The sequence below is a fragment of the Thalia democratica genome, chromosome 1 (assembly GCF_965202585.1).
Source record: "Thalia democratica chromosome 1, ktThaDemo2.hap1.1, whole genome shotgun sequence".
Taxonomy (NCBI): domain Eukaryota; kingdom Metazoa; phylum Chordata; class Thaliacea; order Salpida; family Salpidae; genus Thalia; species Thalia democratica.
Window position 1 is genome coordinate 76,040,607 of NC_139165.1, and position 21,467 is coordinate 76,062,073.

The 21,467-nt window shown below is 27.2% G+C and overlaps 2 protein-coding genes across 2 annotated transcripts; both read right to left on the reverse strand.

The window, feature by feature from the left end:
* Positions 1-11,439: 11,439 nt before the first annotated feature.
* LOC145839459 (uncharacterized) lies at positions 11,440-13,921 on the reverse strand. Its single transcript, XM_082947032.1, has 4 exons — positions 12,474-13,921; positions 12,230-12,302; positions 11,880-12,040; positions 11,440-11,659 (listed from the first exon to the last, which is right to left on the reverse strand). Exons 1-4 carry the CDS (start codon positions 13,919-13,921, stop codon positions 11,440-11,442), a joined length of 1,902 nt encoding a protein of 633 aa, XP_082803158.1.
* Positions 13,922-18,151: 4,230 nt separating this feature from the next.
* Positions 18,152-20,572, reverse strand: LOC145839470 (sulfotransferase 1 family member D1-like). Its single transcript, XM_082947042.1, is given in 5 exon segments — positions 18,152-18,337; positions 18,742-18,871; positions 19,089-19,314; positions 19,813-20,008; positions 20,375-20,572. Coding segments are annotated over 5 exon segments (936 nt in total).
* Positions 20,573-21,467: the final 895 nt, after the last annotated feature.

Genomic DNA, 21,467 nt, shown 5'->3' on the forward strand with positions numbered 1-21,467 from the left:
TCAACATTTGTGTTTGGGTAAGTTGAAGTTGAATTGTTTCAATGCAAGCTTACTAAGTTTTAATATAATATACCAATTTTCACAACTATTTACAATTTTTCTTAAGTTCGCTAGATCAGTGCACTTTTTCTTGCAATATATGCATTTTATTTTAAAGTTTTTTTTTAATGTAGTTGAGATTTTTAGGTTAAGAATTTTTTTTACATATTTTTTATGAAAAATAAACAAAGTATTTTTTTAAATATGTAGTTTGGTTTTTAAAATGTACTTATTTTCTAAATATATCTTTAAAACGTAAGCTGTTTTCAATGATAGTTATAAACACATTTTATGTATACCTTATTTATTTCGATAGATAATTATTAAATATTAAAAATTAACTTTACATAAATGTGTAGTCAAAGTTAAGAAAAGACATTATAATTGTACTGATGAGTTAGAAATATACTTATAATTTTAAAAATATTTTAATACACTATGCACGTCAGTTTTATTTTCTTATCCTAAAGAAGCTCACGTTTTTGTTGTTGTTGAGTGTGAAGCCTTAAACGTGAAGCAACGGTTTTCATAAACTGATTGCTACGAAAGTTGTTATCACTTTTAATTCATAGCTGTGCATAAAATCAAACAAATATGCTTTTATAAGTAAAAAATGTAAGACTTACTTTAAAATAAGTTTAGGTACAGTTAGATAGAGTGCATATCAGCTTTGTTTGATTTCGTTACTCACATTTAAATATGCCTATTAAATAAAATTTAAGCACACTTTAGAACATAAAAGAGCTATACTATTATAACAACACTATATTTTTTGTAGTAAAATTTAAAAGCTAAAGATTATTAACAAAAAGATGCCATTCAAGGCATTTTTATGATCGTAAGTAAAGTTTAAATCTACAGTGCTGAACTTTTTATAACTAAAAATATATGTTTCCTAAGGTGTTTAAAATAGGAGCATAATGTATAAACTGGTTGTTAATTGAGCAAAAAAAAACTTTTTGAAACTCACATTTAAGAACTACAAGTTACGGTTTATAACTTTTTAGGTTAAGGTTTTAAAAAAGTTTCAATTCAATAAAAGTTTAAAGTTATTTAAGATGTACTTTATTAATTTAAAAACTGTATTTTTTCATTAAAATAGTATTTTTGTTTAGTCGTAGAATTTTAAAAATATTTTGTAACAGTTTTTATGCCTTTTATTTTATAACAAAGTCTAAAAAAAGAACATTCAAAAAGGCCTACTTTTTAAATTGTGAATTTGATTTTTTTAAAGTCATACAAGCTAACAAAATATTGTATTCTGTTTAACAAGGCTAAGCATTGAAATAGTTTAAAAATATGTTTTTTTGAAAATAAAATGTTTTTTATTTCATTTAAACTCTGATAAACTAATTTTTTTTGACTATAAAGTTTGTTAAATCAAACAAAAGTCCAAATATTCACTTTAGAAGTTTTTTTGTTGAAAAAAGAACAATTTACAAACCTTTGATAAACATTCAGGCAGCCGGAATAGTCCTTATTGGAGTTTCTTTGTGGCTGTACCTTGATGACCAGGTTTCGGCCACCGTTGAAATATCTGGAGTCTCAGTGTACATCGGTTAGAATTAAAAATATAAAATAGATATTTTGAAACCAAACAGTAAAAACTTGAAGGTGTCTGCATTTTTCTCATCGCGGGCTGTTTGATGTTTGTTGTTGGATTCTTCGGGTGTTGTGGAGCGATAAAGGAAAGCATGTGCCTACTTACATTGGTTAAATTATTTTTGAATATATTTTTTTTGATAATAAATAGTTGTTTGTGCAACAACTTTGTTTTGAGTACTTATGTTTTGTTTAAGTAAAAACTAAGTTTAGATATCTACTAACATTTTCTAAACAATATTTTTTTTTTTCACTCAACAAATACTTTTAGTACTCAATTTGCATGTTCTGTATTATTGGTCTTCAAATTGGTGTTACTGTGTGGGCCTTTATTGAATATGACAAGGTGACTTTTTATTTTTACTAAGTTAATGAATTGTTTTTGATTTTCGTTAAACTTAAACCAAATACCTTATAACAACTCATTGTTCGACTCGTAGACATATTGTTATACTATTTATTCAAACTATTTCAAACATTTATTTTTAAAGTATTGTTCCAAAATTATTATCTAGTTATACTCAACGAACTTAACAGGTAGAAGAAACGGTAGCGACTGGTCTTAAAGGTTACACGGAACAAGTTAAAATTGACAATAGTGACAGTTATCAGTATATACAAGAAACAGTCAGTCAATAATAAATGATTTTTTTCCTAAATTAAGAGTTTTAGTGTGATTGTTTATGCGTAAAACAATACGTTGTGGTACTAGACTGTATCTTTAAAAAAATTTTATAGATTAAAACTTGTAAATGCTTAAAAACTTTTTTTTTGGTTTTGTTAAAATTTGATAAAATGTTCTTCTCACAGAAGTACAACACATGATTTTCTTCCAGAGCTAAATACTTTTATAAGTTCCAAGTAAATAAGTATGTGTATTAGATTTATTATATGTTACTAATCAGTTGTTAAAAGTAAAGTTAAAGAAAAAATTTGTTTTTATTAGTTTAAGTGTTGTGGAACTACAAGTATATGTGACGGGTTTTCATCTGATGTTGAAGTATACAAGGGTTGTGAGTGTTCAACAGTAGATGAAAGCATTTGCTCTGATGTTCTTCCTAGCAATTCAACTTGCACAAAAACACCAGCTAATAAAATTTTCACTACTGTGAGTTCTTAGCAAATTTAAACTTACAAAAAAAACAACCAGACTAGATTGTGAAACTCCATACTTTTTGTTACAAAAAATGAACTAGATTTTTTTTTCTACAGCCATGCAGCGTTGCAGTTTACGAGTTTATCGACGATAATATTCTGCTGATTGGTTGCATTGCATTGGCAATGATTTTAATTGAAGTAAGTTTTAAATTTTGCATTTAGTGTACACAAGTTTTAAGGTAAAAAAGTTAAATCATTTATATGGCTTAAGATGTATTTGAAAAGATGAAGTTGTTTTAGTGTGACTAAAGGTAAATAGTTTTGTATAGTTATTTTGAAATAAAACTGTAATTAAATTCCTTTAATTTGATTGTTTCAATAGTTAATGTGCACTTAATAATTTTTCAAGTTTGTGCTAAAAAAGTGGTTTTCTTTAGCACACAACTTTTCGAAACTATATCTTATCAAAATTACACTTTTTATTTTCTACATCATGCCTAAGTTGGTGTTTTTTAAAATATACTTTGAAAATAACTTAGATTCTTGGAATGGTGGTCGCCTGCTGTTTCTGTAATCATGTGAAAGATGAAAGTTAGTTGATTTGAAAACATTTATAAAACAAAGTTTTTAGAATTTTTTTAATGTATATTTAAAACTAAAATCGCTTGTAAATAAAAGCAAAACTAAAATTTTCAAAAAATATTCAAAAATAATTGCTCTATTGAAAAGTAAACAAGTATTCTAAGTTAACAACTATAAAAATCAAACCATATACGTTGGTGTACTTTTTTAAAAGTAAATGTTTGTTGTAAGTGATTTCAACTAGCAATACCAAGTTTTAAAACAAAACAAAGTTCAGTTTAGTTTTTTCCTAGCTACTAATTAAAGGTTTTATAAGTTTATAGTTTTATATGTATAGATAATATAATTTTCTAAAATTACTCAGTACGTTTTTCAGAGTTCAGCTGTACACATATAGCTAAAAAGATTGGATGTGTCTATTTATGTCCTTGTTGCTAAGAAGATCATTTATTATTTTGCGTATTTTTATTGTATTCGTTTCGTGTAGACACTACTTATCACAACTTAAGTTTATTAGTTATCAAGTTGTTTTAGTATAAAACGTTAGTTTAGTGTTTTAAGTCAAAAGGATAAGTGTTTATTTTATGAACCGTTTTAAGTCGTGTAAACAATATTGTTTAAATTAAAATTTCTAAAATTAAAAAATTTATTGTTAATAATGTAGGGCTTAGTTAAGCACTGACACAAATTAAGATTTTTTCAGAGGCTTTTGTTAATTTAGATTAAACAAATTACATGTTTTGTTAGTATGAAAAATCTTGTGTTTTTTTTTTAGTTTTAAACTATTTTTGTATTAAGCTAATAAACTACTGATTTTTTGATAAATAAAAAAGTATGTTTTATAGTAGCTTCTAAAAAGCATTTTTTAATAATGTAATTTCTTTCCTAAATTTAAAGTGTTTTTTTTGTAATAACATAAGTAATTATTTATAAAGTTTATACTAAATAGATAATTACTTTTTTGACTTAAAAAAACATTTTTAAATGTTTTTTAAGTAGTTATCACTCAAAAAACTCATTAAAAAAAAACCTGATAAAACATTGAAGTCATTTAGTTTAAAAGATGAGGTTTGTAGGCAATAACTACTAGTTGAAACATCTTTGGTGTAAAACAGTTTAATTAATTAATACTTACTAAGTATGCAAATATTGTTAGTAAACGTTAATTGTTTGTTGAATGAAAAAATAAGTTATATGTTATACAGGGTTGCCACTTTACCTGGAGACCTGGAATTTGAGAAATTTTGATAAAAAACCTGGAAAAACCTGGAATTTTAACATGTTCAGTAGTAAAACTTCGATTTAACTCAAAAAAATCTATCATATAAATCAAAAATTTTGTCAACATCATACATATTTAAAGTAGCTTTGCAGTATCTTTTCAACGTTTTTATACTATTTAACACATTTTCTTACCTTAAACTTATTAAACTTAACTCTAAACAAAAAATAGACCTAAAAATATGTACTTTTTGGTTAGAAACCTGGAAAAAATTTGAAAAACTTAGAAAACATTTTGAAAAAACGAGTGGAAACCCTGGTTAAAGACAAAAATGAAAAATGTTTAAGCAACATAAATAAAATTTTTAAATCAGTTAGAAGATATCAACTTTTGATTTGTTATGCAAAAACAAATCATAAGCTTAAAACATAAACAATAAATAAAAGGTAAATTTAAGCAGTGTAAAACAACTTTGGGTAGCAACTTAAAAATTGAATATGTTCAGTTTTAAATAGATAAATATAGCTAATAAAGGTTTGAAAACCAATAAAAAAAAGTAATGGTTTTAGCATTAGTCTAATAACAGTATCTTTAAATAATAAACTAACATAAAAGAGTTTAAGTTAACTACCATTTTCAATAGTATTGAAATGTGACTATGATAAAGTGGTCCTTAGTTTAAATGAAATTATCAGTATTTGTAAGCTATAAAAACAAAAACTTTAAAAAATATATATATTACTGTATAAAAACGCGCGGTAATCTGTTTTAATATATTCCAGTCTTCACTAGTTATAAACTAAAACTGATAGTTTGCCTCACAAAAACTTACTTTTTATAAGAAAAGAAGTTTACTTAAACTTTAGTATATAACATTGAAAAAATTAAAGTTGCGGTTTCTAGTCAAAAACATCACTTATTTTGTTATGCTAGCATTTTCAATTTAAAGTTTTATGCGTTTTAGTAAGAATTGTGTTTCCTAAACAAGCTCTTTAAATTATGAGTTTATTATGACATCATAAATAAGCTTAAATTTAAACTTATTTTACCTGATTTGAAGTTGTGCAGTTACTGCACGACACAAAAGTAAAACTTCTTTATTTTAACAATAAACTACATTTCAAGCACTGCACATTACAAAAGTGAAACTTCTTTATTTAAACAATAAACTAGTTTTTTAACACTGCACGACACAAAAGTAAAACATTTTTTTGATATATAAGGATAAAAACTTTAGTAAGGAAAACATAATAAAATATACTAAAAAAATAAATGTTCTGATTTAACAAAGTTTTCATTGAATATCTAAGTTTTTTTTTTCAGTAGTAGCACAGGCTCCAAATAACTAGTCTATACAAACCATTGTTCGAAACCAGGGGTCAGTAGCCTTACGTGACTCGCGGGCCGCACTACTTAGAAAAAACCTTTAAGGGCCGCATTTATTTAAAAATTGTTCTAGTAATCAGTGGAAAATTATCATTCAAATTAAAAAATATGATAAATTAAGCACTATTAGAGCACTGAAAAAGAATATTTATTAAATTAAGAGCCTAATTGTAAGTTTTTAATATAAAGTCTTTAATTTTTATTGTTTTTAAAATGTACATTACTGACTAAAAAGGAGTTTGCAGGCCGCAGATTTCGAGATTGAAGGCCGCACTTTGCAGACCCCTGTACTAAACAAGTATACTTTTTTTATTCTAAAAGATTTATATTTTTGAAGTATTAAAAAAAGGTACACAGATAGCTAAAAACAAACGTTTTTAAGCTAAGCAAGTTATATTTAATTTGTTAACCTTTCGCTACTTTACAAAAAAATATCTCGCAGTTGCCAATTATGAACTATTTTAGTTTTGATAAACAATGAATTGTAAACAAAAACTAAGTTAATCAAGATATTTTAACCTATCGTATATAAGCGCAGATAAATTCGTTTAATATATTTGAAAAAACTTGGGTGGAAATTCACTTGAAAGAAAAAAAATGAAAATTGTGATATTTTTATTAATGGTTCGTTTGAAAACTTACTTTTTTAAAGTTTAAATTATTTAGTAGTTATTTTAAAATCAACGCTTAATAAACTTGAAGTTAATACAAAGTTATTTTTAAATTAATAATTATCTTATTAAAGTTTGTATTTGTGTGAATTTAATTTAACTTAATTTAAACAAAACTATATTTGTAATGCTCTCTCAAACTTTTGTATTGTCATCTTAAGGTTGAAGAATAATAACATGTTATATAATTTCAGATTATAGCAGCTTTTTGCAGAGTATCAAATGCTATTGGTAAGTTATGACTTTATTTTTCATTATAAGTAATTAAAGATATATAATTTAAAAATATTTAATATATTTTTAACCGTAAAATCACTTGAGCTTTTTTATTATAAACTAACGCTTTAAATTGTAAGTTTTATATGTGTTTCGAGCTTCAAAAATATTAAGAATATTAAGTTTTAGTCAAAAACTCAGATAGTGTTAAAACGATTCTACATTAAGGTTGTGATAATTCTAAAACTATCATTTTACTAATTTTAGAATTACCACAAACTCAACAACCATAATAAACAACGTTTTGCTCCATATTAGAGCTGTTGTGACTAGAAGTCACTTTTGCACGAGCTTTAAGTGTTCTAATTAAGAGTTTTCTTAATTTGAAACCATTTTCTTAAACTTTGTTTTCCAACAAATAGAAAGACATAGTTTTCTCTAATTCATTATAAAATAAGACTTTTTTCATACAATTAAAGAGCAACTCTTGCGTTACTGACACCTACACCTTAAAGCAACTCTTAATCCTCAACACTGTTTTTCCTCCAGTCATATACGACTACTCGGCGAGTAGCGACGACGGAAGATACTGCGACTTGTCGGCATCCGAAACGGAGATCCCCAACAAGGAGTACAACTTCTGCATCAACGACGACACGGTGGCCGGGGACAACCTTTACGACGGGGGAAGCGGACACTACAGGCCGTGGTGCAGGCTTCCGAACGGCAATTGGGACTACTGTCACGGTATGTGTCCGCATTTGCAAAACTATAATTTGTTTTCAGTTTTAATTAAATGCGATTATGACTGTTGTAGTTAGTAGTATTTATGTTAGGGAGCACAGTAGGTTCCGCGGAGCGGATCCAAATTTTTGCCTGAACCCAAATAAATATTCTGGCTCACTATCTCAGTAGGGGGAATTCTTAAGGGCTATCATTTGCTTAAAATAAGCACATAAAAAGTATTAAGCAAAATATATGCTATGAAATATTCTTTCAATTTTATTTTTAGTACATAGTAGTATTTATAAAAAAAAATAATTGATAACAAACTTTCTTAAAAAACATATGATTATTATTAAGTTCCATAATTGGTAATTTTTTTATTACACGGCGACCAAAGATTTATTTTTAATTAATTTGGCCCGTAAGATAAAGTTGATGTAAAATTTAGCTTGTCGACTAGATAATTTTAAAAAGCCAAATTTTATATCATATAAAACTAGCGAAAGTATTTAGCGATAAGTTTATACCAGGTAATTATCAAGCTCTATCATCTAAAACAACATTAACTTAACGTAGTTTTGAATAATGAAAAAACAGTGATACATATTATTTTATAAACTGTTTGATTCTCGAAATAAATAGCTTATCATTTTTTAATAGTATGCTTTTAAAAATTACGAATTTCCTACACACAATATTCGAACTAAAGTTTAGTTATTTTTTTTATTTAACCAACATACGCATTCAAGGCTACAAATGGAAAGTGAAGTTCATTCATCCGTACAGTACCATCTCCAACATGACCAACGACCACCGCAACCGAAAGTACTACTTCTACCACGACCACAACTACTTCAAAACCAACATTCGCGACACCAACTTTGACAAGCTTTCCACCTTCAAAACAAACTTCACCGTCACGCCAGACTCAACGACGAAAACCGGATACAGGGTTAATGACGTCACTTATCGTATTGTAGTGTACTATTATTGGTAAAAAATTTGACTACTTCATGTACATGCAGTTTTTTTTTGTAAAAACTTTTACAGTTAGGGTAATGGTTTTGGTTAGACTTTTAGTTAGGGATGAAAAATAGGGTATTAAAAATTAAAAGTAACAAAACTAAGTAAGCAAACTGGCTCAAGCGTATCGATAAATTACGGCATGTGTTTTAAGCAGCTACAAATACGGCTAAGACTATTAAGCCTCCAATAAAAATAGAGTCGGTTTTTAAAACCCCTTACGGTTAAATATGATATTTATAACTTTATAAGTTTAAGTTAACCGATTTTTCTTTTAGCTTATTGATTATCTCAATAGGCTCATAGACCTTTAATAAGATTATTTTTTTACTTCGATTTTGTTGAAAACATATTTCTTAAATAATTTTACTGAAGACATATTCTGTACGTTGTTTTATATTTTTCAATTTTTTTTTGTTTATTTTGAAGTACTTACTTAGATTAGTTTACTTTATGATAGTGGCTAGTTAACGAATTCAATGTTGAATAACATTATTTTTTTGTACTTTTTTGTTAAATACTTTACAAGTAAACTTGTTTGAAACAATATTTTGGCAACTTACAGTTAGCTTTGTATATAATCCTTAAATAATACTTTTATTTATTTATTTTGCATCAAAACTTAACTATGTCAAACAGGTTATGAAACCATGGGAGACTCAGAATGTTGAACTGTCATTCAAAATATATTTAGAGTCAATGGTCAATCTCAGGTGAGGCTTTAGGAAACTTTAATGGTTTTAATTGATTGAAAGTTAAAAAAAATATAACGATCAAACTCATACAACATGTTCATACAAGTAATAAATTAGAAACATAGCCTAGAAAGTAAAAATTATACTTATCAGTTCACACATAAAAAATACTAAAACAATTTGAACTCAGGCAAATACTGAGTCCGTTCGACGGGCGAGCGGACCTGGTCAATTGGTGGGTGAAAGACGTGAACGGCAACAACAAAGACTACTGCCTCATATACGACAGGGTGAGGCGAAAAATATTCACCGCCACTTGCCAGTACGGCACCAGCGGAACCGCAGTGCTGTACGAAGACATCTTGGAAGAAAGCACATTAGACGATTGATAGTTGACTGTTTGAATTTCTGGTGATCTTGTATTCGATATTTATTCAATTAAATAAAACTGGCTTTAGTGGTTAAATACTGTTTGGTTGTAGTTTGTGAGCAGTGAAGAACTTGTTATGTGAAGCATTGTCAGCTCAATAACAATTTAGATAAATAAAATAGAAATAACTTTTTTTTATTGTAGTTGAATAATACTCAGTATGAGAGCTCAGTATTAACTCAGTATTAAAAAAACCAAAGTGAATATAAGGGTTTTGCTGTTCATTATTTAATATATTTATACAACATGGGTAAGCAAACTGCGTCCGCATGCATATTGTTATTCTAATTGGTTGCGGCCCATGAAAGGTAAAACCGCGGCCCGCGAACATGCAAATTTAACTTGCGGATTTTTTAAACTTTAATAGATGTTTTGGCAAAAAGAAAAGTATAATTTAGGGAAAATTCCAAACTTTCATTAGACAATTCAGATCCACTAAGAAGAGCAAACATTTAAACTACAACTACAGCCCACAAGTACAATTATTTTCAAATTTCGATCCGAATGTCAGTATTCCTGCCAATATTCCTGCCAATATACCAATATTCCTGGTAACAACGATTTGTTATTACTAGCTAAAGCATTTTTTAACGTTGTTGACTATTATTGTACATAAAATGGTCTTTTTTCTTAAATTTAACTAAATGATCAATAAATATATAAATGTTTAGAATTTAGTTTATTTACGATTTTTTTAAAACATCCGGTCTAAACTAATTCAATGCAAAATAATAACAACAGTTTTGTAAGTATGTACTTAAATCGTTGAAACTAACGACCTTTATCTACGATAAATTGGCAGTATAGTTTTAAGGAGATACAACAAGTTAGTATTTTACTATAAACTTATAAACTAATAGATTAGAAAATATGTTAAGCATTGTAACTATTAAGCATGACTTTGTTTTTCTTGTTCAAGTAGTAACTACATAACATGAGTTACAAAATTTAATACTTTTTAGAAGGCCATTTCTACTTCTAAAGTTTTGAATCTAAATTTGAAAATAAAGCTAAAAAATTTTATTTACGTATTTAAAAACTTACACAACTAAAAAATAACGCAATTTTTTCTAAACAAAATTAATTTAATTTTATTTAAAATAAAACATGTTTTAGATTTATTTATAAAAATTAATTCTAGCTCCAGTTTTTTTTTTAATAAAAATAATCAAAAATTTTAAATAACTAACTTTAATCTGTATGAATTGAAATTTTCACAAAGTTATCTATATTATTAAAAATAAGTATTAAGTACTTTATAAAACATAAGCGAGCGAAAAATTTAAATTCTATAAAACGTTGCTTGCAAAATTATTCAAAACAATTTTTATCATCGACACAAAAAAATCTTTTAAAATACTGCAAATGGTAAGATTTTGTAATAAAAATTATAAAACAAAAAATATGTAGCTATAGAACAAAAACATGGTATACTATCAAAATCCAACCGCGTCTAAAATCCACCCGATCATAATCCATTCGCGTTCAAAATCCACCCACTTTTTAAATATTTTTTTTGTTTATTAATTTATTTTATACATTTATTGCATTTTATTTTTACTTATTTATTATTCACTATCACTGTTACCCCTAACCCTTACCCTCGATCGGTAAGCGGTTCTCGAATTTGACTGGGTGGATTTTGATCGGGTGGATTTTGAACACGTCCCCAAAAATATAATTGTTGCAATTAAGGTTAGTACAACAAAGAAAAACAAATGTACAACCGAGTATTAAAAAAAACACTCGTTAGAAATGAAGGTTTCTCAAGCTTCTTTTCCTCTCGAGCTTGTTGAACTTGAACGAGTAGCGGAGAGCCTTTCTGAATGTTTCGTTGCGGTAGCTGTAGATGATGCAGTTGAAGAAGGAGTTTGCCAGGAAAATTCTCACGGCAATCCAGGTGAAGGCAGTGTAAAACATGTCGTCCGCTACGCTGTATGTTTCCTGATTTCCAACTATGGTCGTAGTCCTTGAAATTTTAACGTAATAAATGTTTGTTAATGTGAAAAACTAAACTAAGTTTAAAAATCTACAAACGGTCGTACAAACTGCACTGGTCAAAAATAGTGAAGAAAATACAAACTTGTTAATTACGTTTTTGGTTTAATCATTAAAACTGGTTTACAAATTTTAAGTTTATGATAAACATTTTATCAAGATTTAAAAAAAATGGATACACATAAACTAACTTTTCCATTGCTATGGACAGTATCAAGGTTACAACAACTGGTAAAAGAGTAAAAGTGAAAGCTGTTACAATCAGAATGACAGTTTTCGTGAAATGACTTTTCAAATCTTTACTCTTTTGTGGTTTGTTCTCTCTTAATGGGCTTTCTCGTCTAGTTCTTACCTAATGTTTAAAAATTAAAATCTTGAAGTATCTACTGTGTAAATAGGCTAGTGAACAAACTATAAAATAAAATTAATTGAAACCTGTTGTAATTTTTATATCGATATAGTTTCTCTAAAAAGCGTTCACTTTTTTAATAAACAGGAAAATGAGACTTTATATTTGAATAACAAAAGCTTTTGTGCTCACCATATTGTTGTTCGGCTTCAAGTTCAGGGGCGAAGACTCTACACAAAGTTTAGCTTGGGATCTTACCTCTTCCCTGTGAAACATTTTAGTCAGTAACATATCAAACTAACTGCTGCAACTAGTTGAACACTGAAAAAATATGTTTGTAGTTTTTAAACAAATAAACAAAAAGTTTCTGATGATCTTATGCATTTACATATGTGTTTTGTTATACAACGTTAAAGATAAATATTTGAAAACTCACATGTTGTTTGATTGGTTCACGTTGCTGCTCTCCTCCTTGATGTCCTCCATGAAGACCTCCGCCTTGCTGCTCGTTGGCGACTGTATGCTGGTCGAGCAGGAAACTCCCGTCGGATCAGAAACCTTCCTCGACTTTCTGAAACTCCTGAAACTGGGAATCCTGAGGCTGATGGTAGTGAACGAGTTTCCACTCATTGACGACCCCTTGCGGGTTGTCTTCATCATGCGCAGCGACGACCTGCCGAAGTCCCTCCTGACCTTGTGAAACATGAACGCGTTCAGCGCCCACATGCAAATCAGGGGAATTCCCAAAAAAGTTGCGTATAATATCGCCATGGTGATATCAACGCCGAGAATAAGGCTGTTGACCGTCAAGTCATACCCGCACAGAAACTTCACAGTACTTTCAACGTTCTGCTTGACTATCGGGATGAAGGCAATTAACGTGGCAAATATCCAAACTGACGCCAAGACGTAGGGCAGCCTCTTCTTGGTGACAAGCTGCGACTTATACGGCATCGAAACTGTCAGGAAGCGGTCGATGCTCGCCGTGAACATAGTCAGTACCGATGCGCTAAGGGAGAGTACCGTGAAAAAACCCATGAAGCTCATGTAAGTGCAGGTGAGAAAATCCTCTTTTTTTTCGTACGGAAGAACCGCAATGTCTCTTTTGTAGCTGAGAAACGCGCTGCCCGGCAATACGACCGCGCCGACTATGAAATCGGCGACCGCCAACGAGACTTTGAAATACCCGGGAATGTTCTTCATCTCGTTGGTTCTCACTGCGACGAACAGCACTAGGAAGTTCAAAGTTACCACTATGACTGCGAGGATCAAGTCGACTGCGAACAGCGCGTTCATCACGTGATTGTCTTTATCGTCGAAGCACGAAGCCGTGAACGGGTTTTTGTCGTAGTCGTTTCGGCTCATGGCGCAGATTTTAGGCCTTACGAAAGGTCGATAGAAAATTTCCCGCTCCTCAAAGTTGGTTTGAGTGAAAGCCGTGTCTATTTGCGGTTCGGCTTTTTTTATCGTGTACGTTCGAATAAACTCATCGATAAACGATTTGACCATCACATCGTTTCTGTTAGAAAAGTGCTTTTTTGAGAACTCTTCAAATTCTTCAATAGATGAAGAGTTCATCGTTTTTTGCCATAAGAGCACCAGCGATTCTGCAACTTTGCTGTTGGCATCGCAAAAACTTTCATACATGCGGATGTGGTACTCTGTGAATCTGTAGCGCTGAATTTCGCACTCTTCTGTAAAGTAAGTCTTCTCAGCAACCATTTCGCACAGTTTCAAACGGAGCAACCAAGATGCGAAACAATTAAAATTAAATTTGTAAGTTGGTTTCGAACTACACTGTTTCTTGTAGTGGTTGGTGGAGTAGCATTTTACTGAGACAATGGAAACTAAAATACAAAGTGTAAATACCAGAAATACTTTCATGTTCTTTGTTTAATAATATTTATTGTAGTATTGCTAAAACTGTTATATATTTTAAATTTAAACAATATATTGTTTTGCTTTTATATTCGTATATAGTGCTTTATACGTTTTAGGCAAAGTAAACCAAAGTTTATACTCTTGTTCTATAAAACAATTTTTTCAAAATGATATAAATTTCACTTGTGAATACATAGTATCAAAGTTTATTTGAAAGTTTATTGCTTTAATTTCTATAGTAGCCTTAATTTTCTTATTAATTAATATACCAACTGCATTTTAATGATATCACTATACTTCGAAGATTAAATATTGTTTTGTTTTAATTTTTATAACTCCTTTTTATCGATAAAAAGTTAAAGTCTAATAAGTTTGAGTTTTTTTTCTTTAAACAACGATTTACTAAAACTTTATTTAATGAGTGGTAGTAATTTCGTAACCTGTCATTTACAAATAAATAAAATATAAACTTAAATTAATTAAACGACTAGCCACTTTTAAAGTTGTAAGTATCTTTTAGTTATAGACAAATTTCTTCTAAAAAACTGTTTTACTCATAACACCATATTACCTAACTGCAAAAAGTTTTTATTAACTTTTTTTAAAAAAGTAAACTCATAAACAATTCTAATTATATCTATTTAACAATATTTAACGACCACAGTTAGATTTAAAATAGTTAATAGAGAACTTTGTTTGATTTTTTTATTCTTGAAACCATTTTTTTAATCAGTATAACACAAGATCTAATTACAAGTTTGTAAAAACTAACTTGTAAGTTGCTTTTTCTTACACAGTTTTTACACATTTAACCTACATTTAAATTAAGTTAATTTAAAACTTTTGAGTAAGCAGGTTAAATAAAATTATTGTAATTTTTCTTATTCTCATGTCTAAATCAAAACGTATCATTTAGTTTGTTAAAGATAGTAAAAATTAAAATAACTTTGCTTATAAGCAATAAATGCTTCAATTTAGAATTTTAAACTAACTGTTTATTTCGAAAAATGTTTTAGTTTTGTTAATTAATAAATATAAACTTTTTAATGTACATACTTAGCTATACATTACTTAAATATACAACGTTTTTTTCATTTTTGTTATACAAATACTTTTTGTTAAAAGTTATTAAAAAACCAAAAGTAAAACTTAAATATATAGGTACTTCTGTTTTCATATTATAAACTATCGCAAATTAAGCTATTGATGAATTTGTAATTCGAATTTAAATTAGTTATTGTAAATGCAACATATGATAAAAAAATCATTTAATTTAATAGTACTGTATCAAAATACTTTTGGAAATAAAAGCTTAATGTAAATTTTACTGTTTAAAAAAAAAACTTTTCGAAATTAATTAAATTAAAAGACTTTTAATCATGCGTAGGTCATTTCTATTAATCATTCGAAGCAAGTTTTCTAGTTTTTTGCGGTTAAAAATTCTTATCTATTAACTGTGTAGACGAAAACACTAAAATAACTTTTTAAACTTGATTAATTGAAAAAAAACATAGTTGTTCATTTCTGGTTACGTAGCTTTTTAAAATTAATTTATTTTAATGGAAAAATATATAATTAAACATTTTATATAAACAAATTTTGTACTTGATTGCATTAATGTTTAGTACAACAAAAGTTTAAAGTTTATTAGTTAAAAAATAAAACTGCAAAGACTTTTCCTATTACCAAAAGTAAATAGCTCCAAATCTTGTTTACAAAGTTTATAAACTAAACTTTAGTAAATAACACAAAACTTCTATTAATTAGATTTTGTATACTGCAGTATAGCTAAACTACTTATGTAAAATAATATGTTTAGAACAGAAAAATAAGAAACAAACGCTGAGGAAAAACTTTGCAAATTTACTAAAGCATTAAAAACTAAAAAAAAAACTTAAGTTTTATAACTTCTAAGTTTAAAGTTCTTAAACCAAACAAAAGAAAAGAATCAACTTAAATAAAATATTGCTCAGCTTATTTAAAAAATATAACAAAAAAAAAAGTCGACTCAGCAAAAAAATAAGAAGAAATTATTCGCGTTTAAAACTACTTTGGTAAAAAGCTGTTTTCTTTGAAAAAACTGTTTAATTAAGCAAATCTGTTTAAACAAAAATAACTACACAATTCTTAACAAACAATTAAACAATGGAAATTAAACAATAACGTTACTTTTTTTAATTTACGCACATAATTTCAAACTAAATTGAATACAAAAACTAACAGACATTACACAAAGATATTATTTATTTGTTAAAGTTTAGTGCGAAAGTGAAATGACTCATGATCAAACCATACGTTGTTAATTGATTTCAACGAAACGCTTTTAAAATTACATTAATCATTGTTTCTTAATATATAAATTAAAAAATACTTCAGCTTAAAATTTAGATTAAGCTTAACCAAAAAATTTTTTTTTACAAAACAAAACTATTTTTGGAACGTACTGTATTGGTTTAAATACAAAATTTAACAAAATAGTTTTTTGTTCGGCTTACTTTTAAGATTTTTAATTTTATATAGTGTTAATTATAAAAATTATCATCTGAACTAGTTTAAATTATTTTGCCAATTTCTTAAAATATATCTTTTTAACTATGCCTCAACAAATCTATTACATTATGTTTGCTAGACTAAAAAATATTTGACTTATATACTTTTTTTGAGTGAAGCTATCTAATAACAATAGTTGTAACAAACACCATTCAAAAAAAAAAGAAGATTTTATGAAAACAAATACATGAAAAATAGTCAGCAGAACCATAGTAAATTAGAAATCTTACTGCTGTTTTTGAAATTCAAAACAACGCCTAAAATTTTACATCAAATTTATTTTTTCTTTGTTGCTAAAAACCTCAATAAAAACTTGTTAGTCCTTTAAATCTATTTATAATGAGATGCTGCATTCTACTTTTAAGAAAGTTTTTCTTAAAAAAGTTAAAATGAAGTTAAAAAGTATTTAATTGTATAAATGTTTGTTTAAAGTGAAGCGTAAAAACTTAATATTATTTTTTGAAAAAGTAGAAATTCACCATCAAAGTTATGAAAATCGTGTTTTTAAGCAAAGCTACTGACGGCTGTATAATGAAAATATTTTTTTTGTTATAGTTTGAAAAATGTATTTCCTAGTCGAATTTTCTTAATAAATTTTTATAGCTTACCTAAGCTTCATAAAAACAACATAAAAAAGCTTCTTGAACGACTTGATAATTAAACTAAAAAATCAAAACTAAACATTCCTTGAAGAGTTTAAATGTAATTGAAAAATTAAACAACAAACATTTAAAAAAGAGTTTTTACTTTTGACCATGAAAATATTCTTAGTCAAAGTATTAAGAATATCAAAAACTTTCAGGTGTTTATATTATAAAACTATAAGATCAACAACTTGTAACAATATTTAAAAAACTATTCGTCGCAATTACTTCTATATTGTTTTCTCGAATTTTAGCTAATATAATCAAATATTTTAAGTATTATTTTTTTTATAAGTTTTATTTATATTTTAAGTTTCAGCATCAAATATTTTAATACAAACTTTTAATCGTTACTTTATGTAAAACTTCATCATAAGTACTTAATTTGCTTTATTTGATAAAAAATTATAAAAAATATAACTTGTTGTTTATAACTTAGTTTTTCTTTATATGAATAAAAATTGAAAGTTAGATAAACTTTTTTTAATAAGATTAATAAAATTAAAAAAGAAAAAAACAATATTACAAAAACAAAAGCATACAGTAAATTTTTTAAAATTTATTTTTTAAGAAACTTTTTGTTTTTATTGGGAAACGAAATGAAGACGTTTTTTATAAAAATAATTTAAAACAAAGTTCTAAAAAGCTTGAACAATACTTTTTAAGCTTTAAAATAATACATGTGAAAATGTACTTAAAAAATGTGTATCTACAACATGAAAACCATAAGTAACTTTTTAAACCCTGCAAAGTAAAGAAAAACAATCAGAAACAACCTCCCTACTTATAAAAACCTAGTTTTCATTTTAAATGTAAGCTGATATGTTTTCAAAAGTGTTTAAATTCCGTTTTTATTTAGGTAAAACAACTTTTTTACAAGTTTTTCAGCTAAATTTATGTTTTGTTATTTAAAAACTGTTGCGCGCATTAAACAATGTTATGTTTTTCTTTTAAAGCTATATAAACAATTTGTATTTAATAAAACAGATTTTAAATAATTGTTACATTTAAAACTACAAAATGCATAGTTTTTTTTCAATTACAAGTATTTTTTGTATTCGTCCCACAATTTATCGAATCCAGGATGTTTGACAGCAGCGTTCTTCATTTTTTCGTCAATCATTTCACTCTGCTTTCTGCTCAACTTTCTCTTCCAGTCACCGATGATTCCTTTCCGTGCGAATGGTAAGCTATCTGGACGTTTGAAGTCGGCACGGGTCACAACCTAATCGTTGTAAAAGCCTTGTTGAAACAAGTTGATGCTAAAAACGTATAACTTTTTCATATATTTTATAGGGTAAATATATTTGCTTGAGTTGAAAAAACACAAGTTTTTACTTATTAATAGAAATACTTTATAAGCTTATAGAAATAGTATACATAATAAAAAAAAATAAATATTTAGTTTCATCTTTTACAAGAAGATTAAATTGTTTTTTTATTAAGTGATACACACAGATAAACACAGCAAAATACTTTTTCTGCTCTAATTTATTTTATGTTTTAATTTTAAAAAAACCGTTATTAAAGTTTTATTGGATAGTATTTTGAAATTTCATTAATGTTGATAAATTAAGCACATTACTACTATTATAATTTTTTTGATAATTTTCTTAAAAAAAAACAAACCATAGACTTGTCATTTTTAACTGAATTGATATTTGCTTTTTTACTTATATGGTTCAATAACTTTTTGTTATTCTTCAGTAATTTTTCTTTGATGTCATTGTCAAGAAACTCAGCTATCTTCAGTACTTCTCTTAGAAGTTGTCATTTCAATAAAATTTACGAGTGATTTAAATATGGCATAGACTTATCATTAATGTAAAAATAGTTTTAAGTATACATATTTTAATTTAATTTTATTTAATTTTAGTAAAAAGAATTAAGCTAAATAAATAAGAATAACGTCTAAAGTTTTTAGTAGTAAACTATTTATATTTTTTGCGTTCACTATTCAAAATTTTACTACTCACTCTTCAAAGTTTGTCTTTAGATTTTCGTACAAAACAAAATGTATATTTTCCTATTTCTTACTTTGCTCCCACCATCCAGGCACCATTTTAAAATAATCTCCAAAATCAACTTTACCATTAATGAACAGTTCGAAGTAATCGTCAAATTTTCCTTCTTTAAACTCGTAGAAAGGAAAACCAACGGTGTGGTAGTAAAACGAAACGACAACATCTTTTGGGTTTCTAGCTGTAAAAGTTATGCTTATTCATAAACAAATTTATTATAGTCTAGAATTTAGTTACAACTTAGTTATTTAATAAGTGACTTATATTTGTTTAATTAAAAGAGATTTAGTGAAAACGCAAAATTTTGAAAATTTACTTTTTTTTTTAACGACTTGAAAAGTTAGTACTAAGGTGCGTATTATCAATGTCTTACGCTTTTGTACACATAAAGCTTACAAAAAAAGAGTACAAAAAATTCTATAATTATGGCAACATATTCAATATTTCAGAAGCCTAAAAACACAACTAAAAAAGTTAAAGTTTTAATAGTTTTAAATAATTTTTATACGTTATATACTTTTATATATAAAGCTTACAAAAAAAGAGTAATCTTAAGCATTAAAATTCTATATTTATGGCAACATATTTAATATTTCAGAAGCCTTTGAAACTAAAAATGTTAAAGTTTTAATAGTTTTAGATAATTTTTATACGTTATATACTTTTCAAACATTCTAACCAACAAAAACATATTTGGTTTCATCATTCCACGGTGCAAATTCGTAATAAAAATGGCTTTGCACCAATCTGGGTTTTGTGGGAAAGTCCCTGGTTTTTTCTGCACCAATGAAGTCGAGGCACGCGTATTTGGAAAAAATCGAGTCACCTTCTTCAAAGTCAGTGCTTCTCTCGTGAAGCATGTGGAGAATGTACAGCTAAAATATTTATCCTCATTTAAAATATTGCGAAACCTTTTTTTGAAAACTTAAGTACATATAAATTGATAAAAACATTTTTGCTCCTGTGCAAATATTTTTTTCTTGTTGCAAACGGCAAAGTTGAAACTTTTTGTCACAAAACTATAATTTTGAGCATACTTGCAAAACAGTTGTTTATATGAATTGTTAAATACCAAAACAGATCAGTTCCAATAGTTCTTTAGTTTTTTAATTTAAAATAAATTGTTCTCTTTTTTCGAAATAAAGGTGTTTGTAACTTTTATAACATGCTTAATGCGTAATAAAAATACTTTGTTTTTTAACTTAAAGACATACTGTTTGTAGTATTTAAAAACGTTTAACTAAATTTAAATAAGCAAACTGTTTTACCATCCATGTAGTTCCGTTTTTTGGAAATGTAGCAACATAAATGTCAGAATTTTCAGGTTTGTACGAAATAGCTGATTCAAACAATTTCTGAGTCACAAATGGAGGTTGATTGTAGTCGCCTGCACTTGTTGTGACAGTTGCATACTTGGGTAATACCCGATTGTCTTCCATTGAATTATTTGGAAAAAGTACTAAATATTAGCAACAAAATATTAGTTAATCAATATTTGTATGTTTTTTATAAACTTTTATACTTAGTCGCAAGTTTAGTTTTAAAAATATCGTAGCAAAATAATTAAAATTGGTTTTAGTTATTTTAAACCAGCTTATAAACACTGTTGACAAATTTACGAAAAAGAATATCTAATAACTACATTTATTTACAAAAAGAACTACTTTTATTCTTATATTTGTATTGACAAAAGTGCTTCATATAAAACTTTAAGCTTTAGTTTGTTTTGTATTATACCATTTTCTTAAAAATAAGTTAAGCACTGTTAAAACTTTGCACAAAAATAACATTTTAAACTATATAACAAAATAAGTTGATAAAATTAATCTAAATCTTACAGGATGTTTAAACCATGCTTAGAAAATTAAACTTTTACTTGATAAAAACAGAGTATTGCAAAGCTTTTTGCCAAAACTAAGGTTAAACTAAATGCTACCATATACACAAGAAAAAATCAAGATTTTTAGTGTCTTCTTTTAACCTTTTTTGCGAATTCATGTAAAAAATAACTTTGTACCTTAAATTAAACGGTATAAGTTATAAGCTTCGAATTAAAAATAAAAATAATATTTTGATAACAGCTGCAAAACTAATTATGATAAAATAGCTACCCACGTTACTCAGTTAGCATGCGAATGTTGCAAGCGAATTATTTCACAAGGTAAACAATGCAGACATTGTTTACTAAGTTAATCAAACAAATATTTCGCACACCCAAGCACGTCTACTTTTTTTGACCCATACATTGATTCACTTTTTATGAGCTAATATAATTTTAGCTTTCTGGTAAAAATAACTATATTAAAAGCTTTGCTAAGCCGTCTATATCAAGGT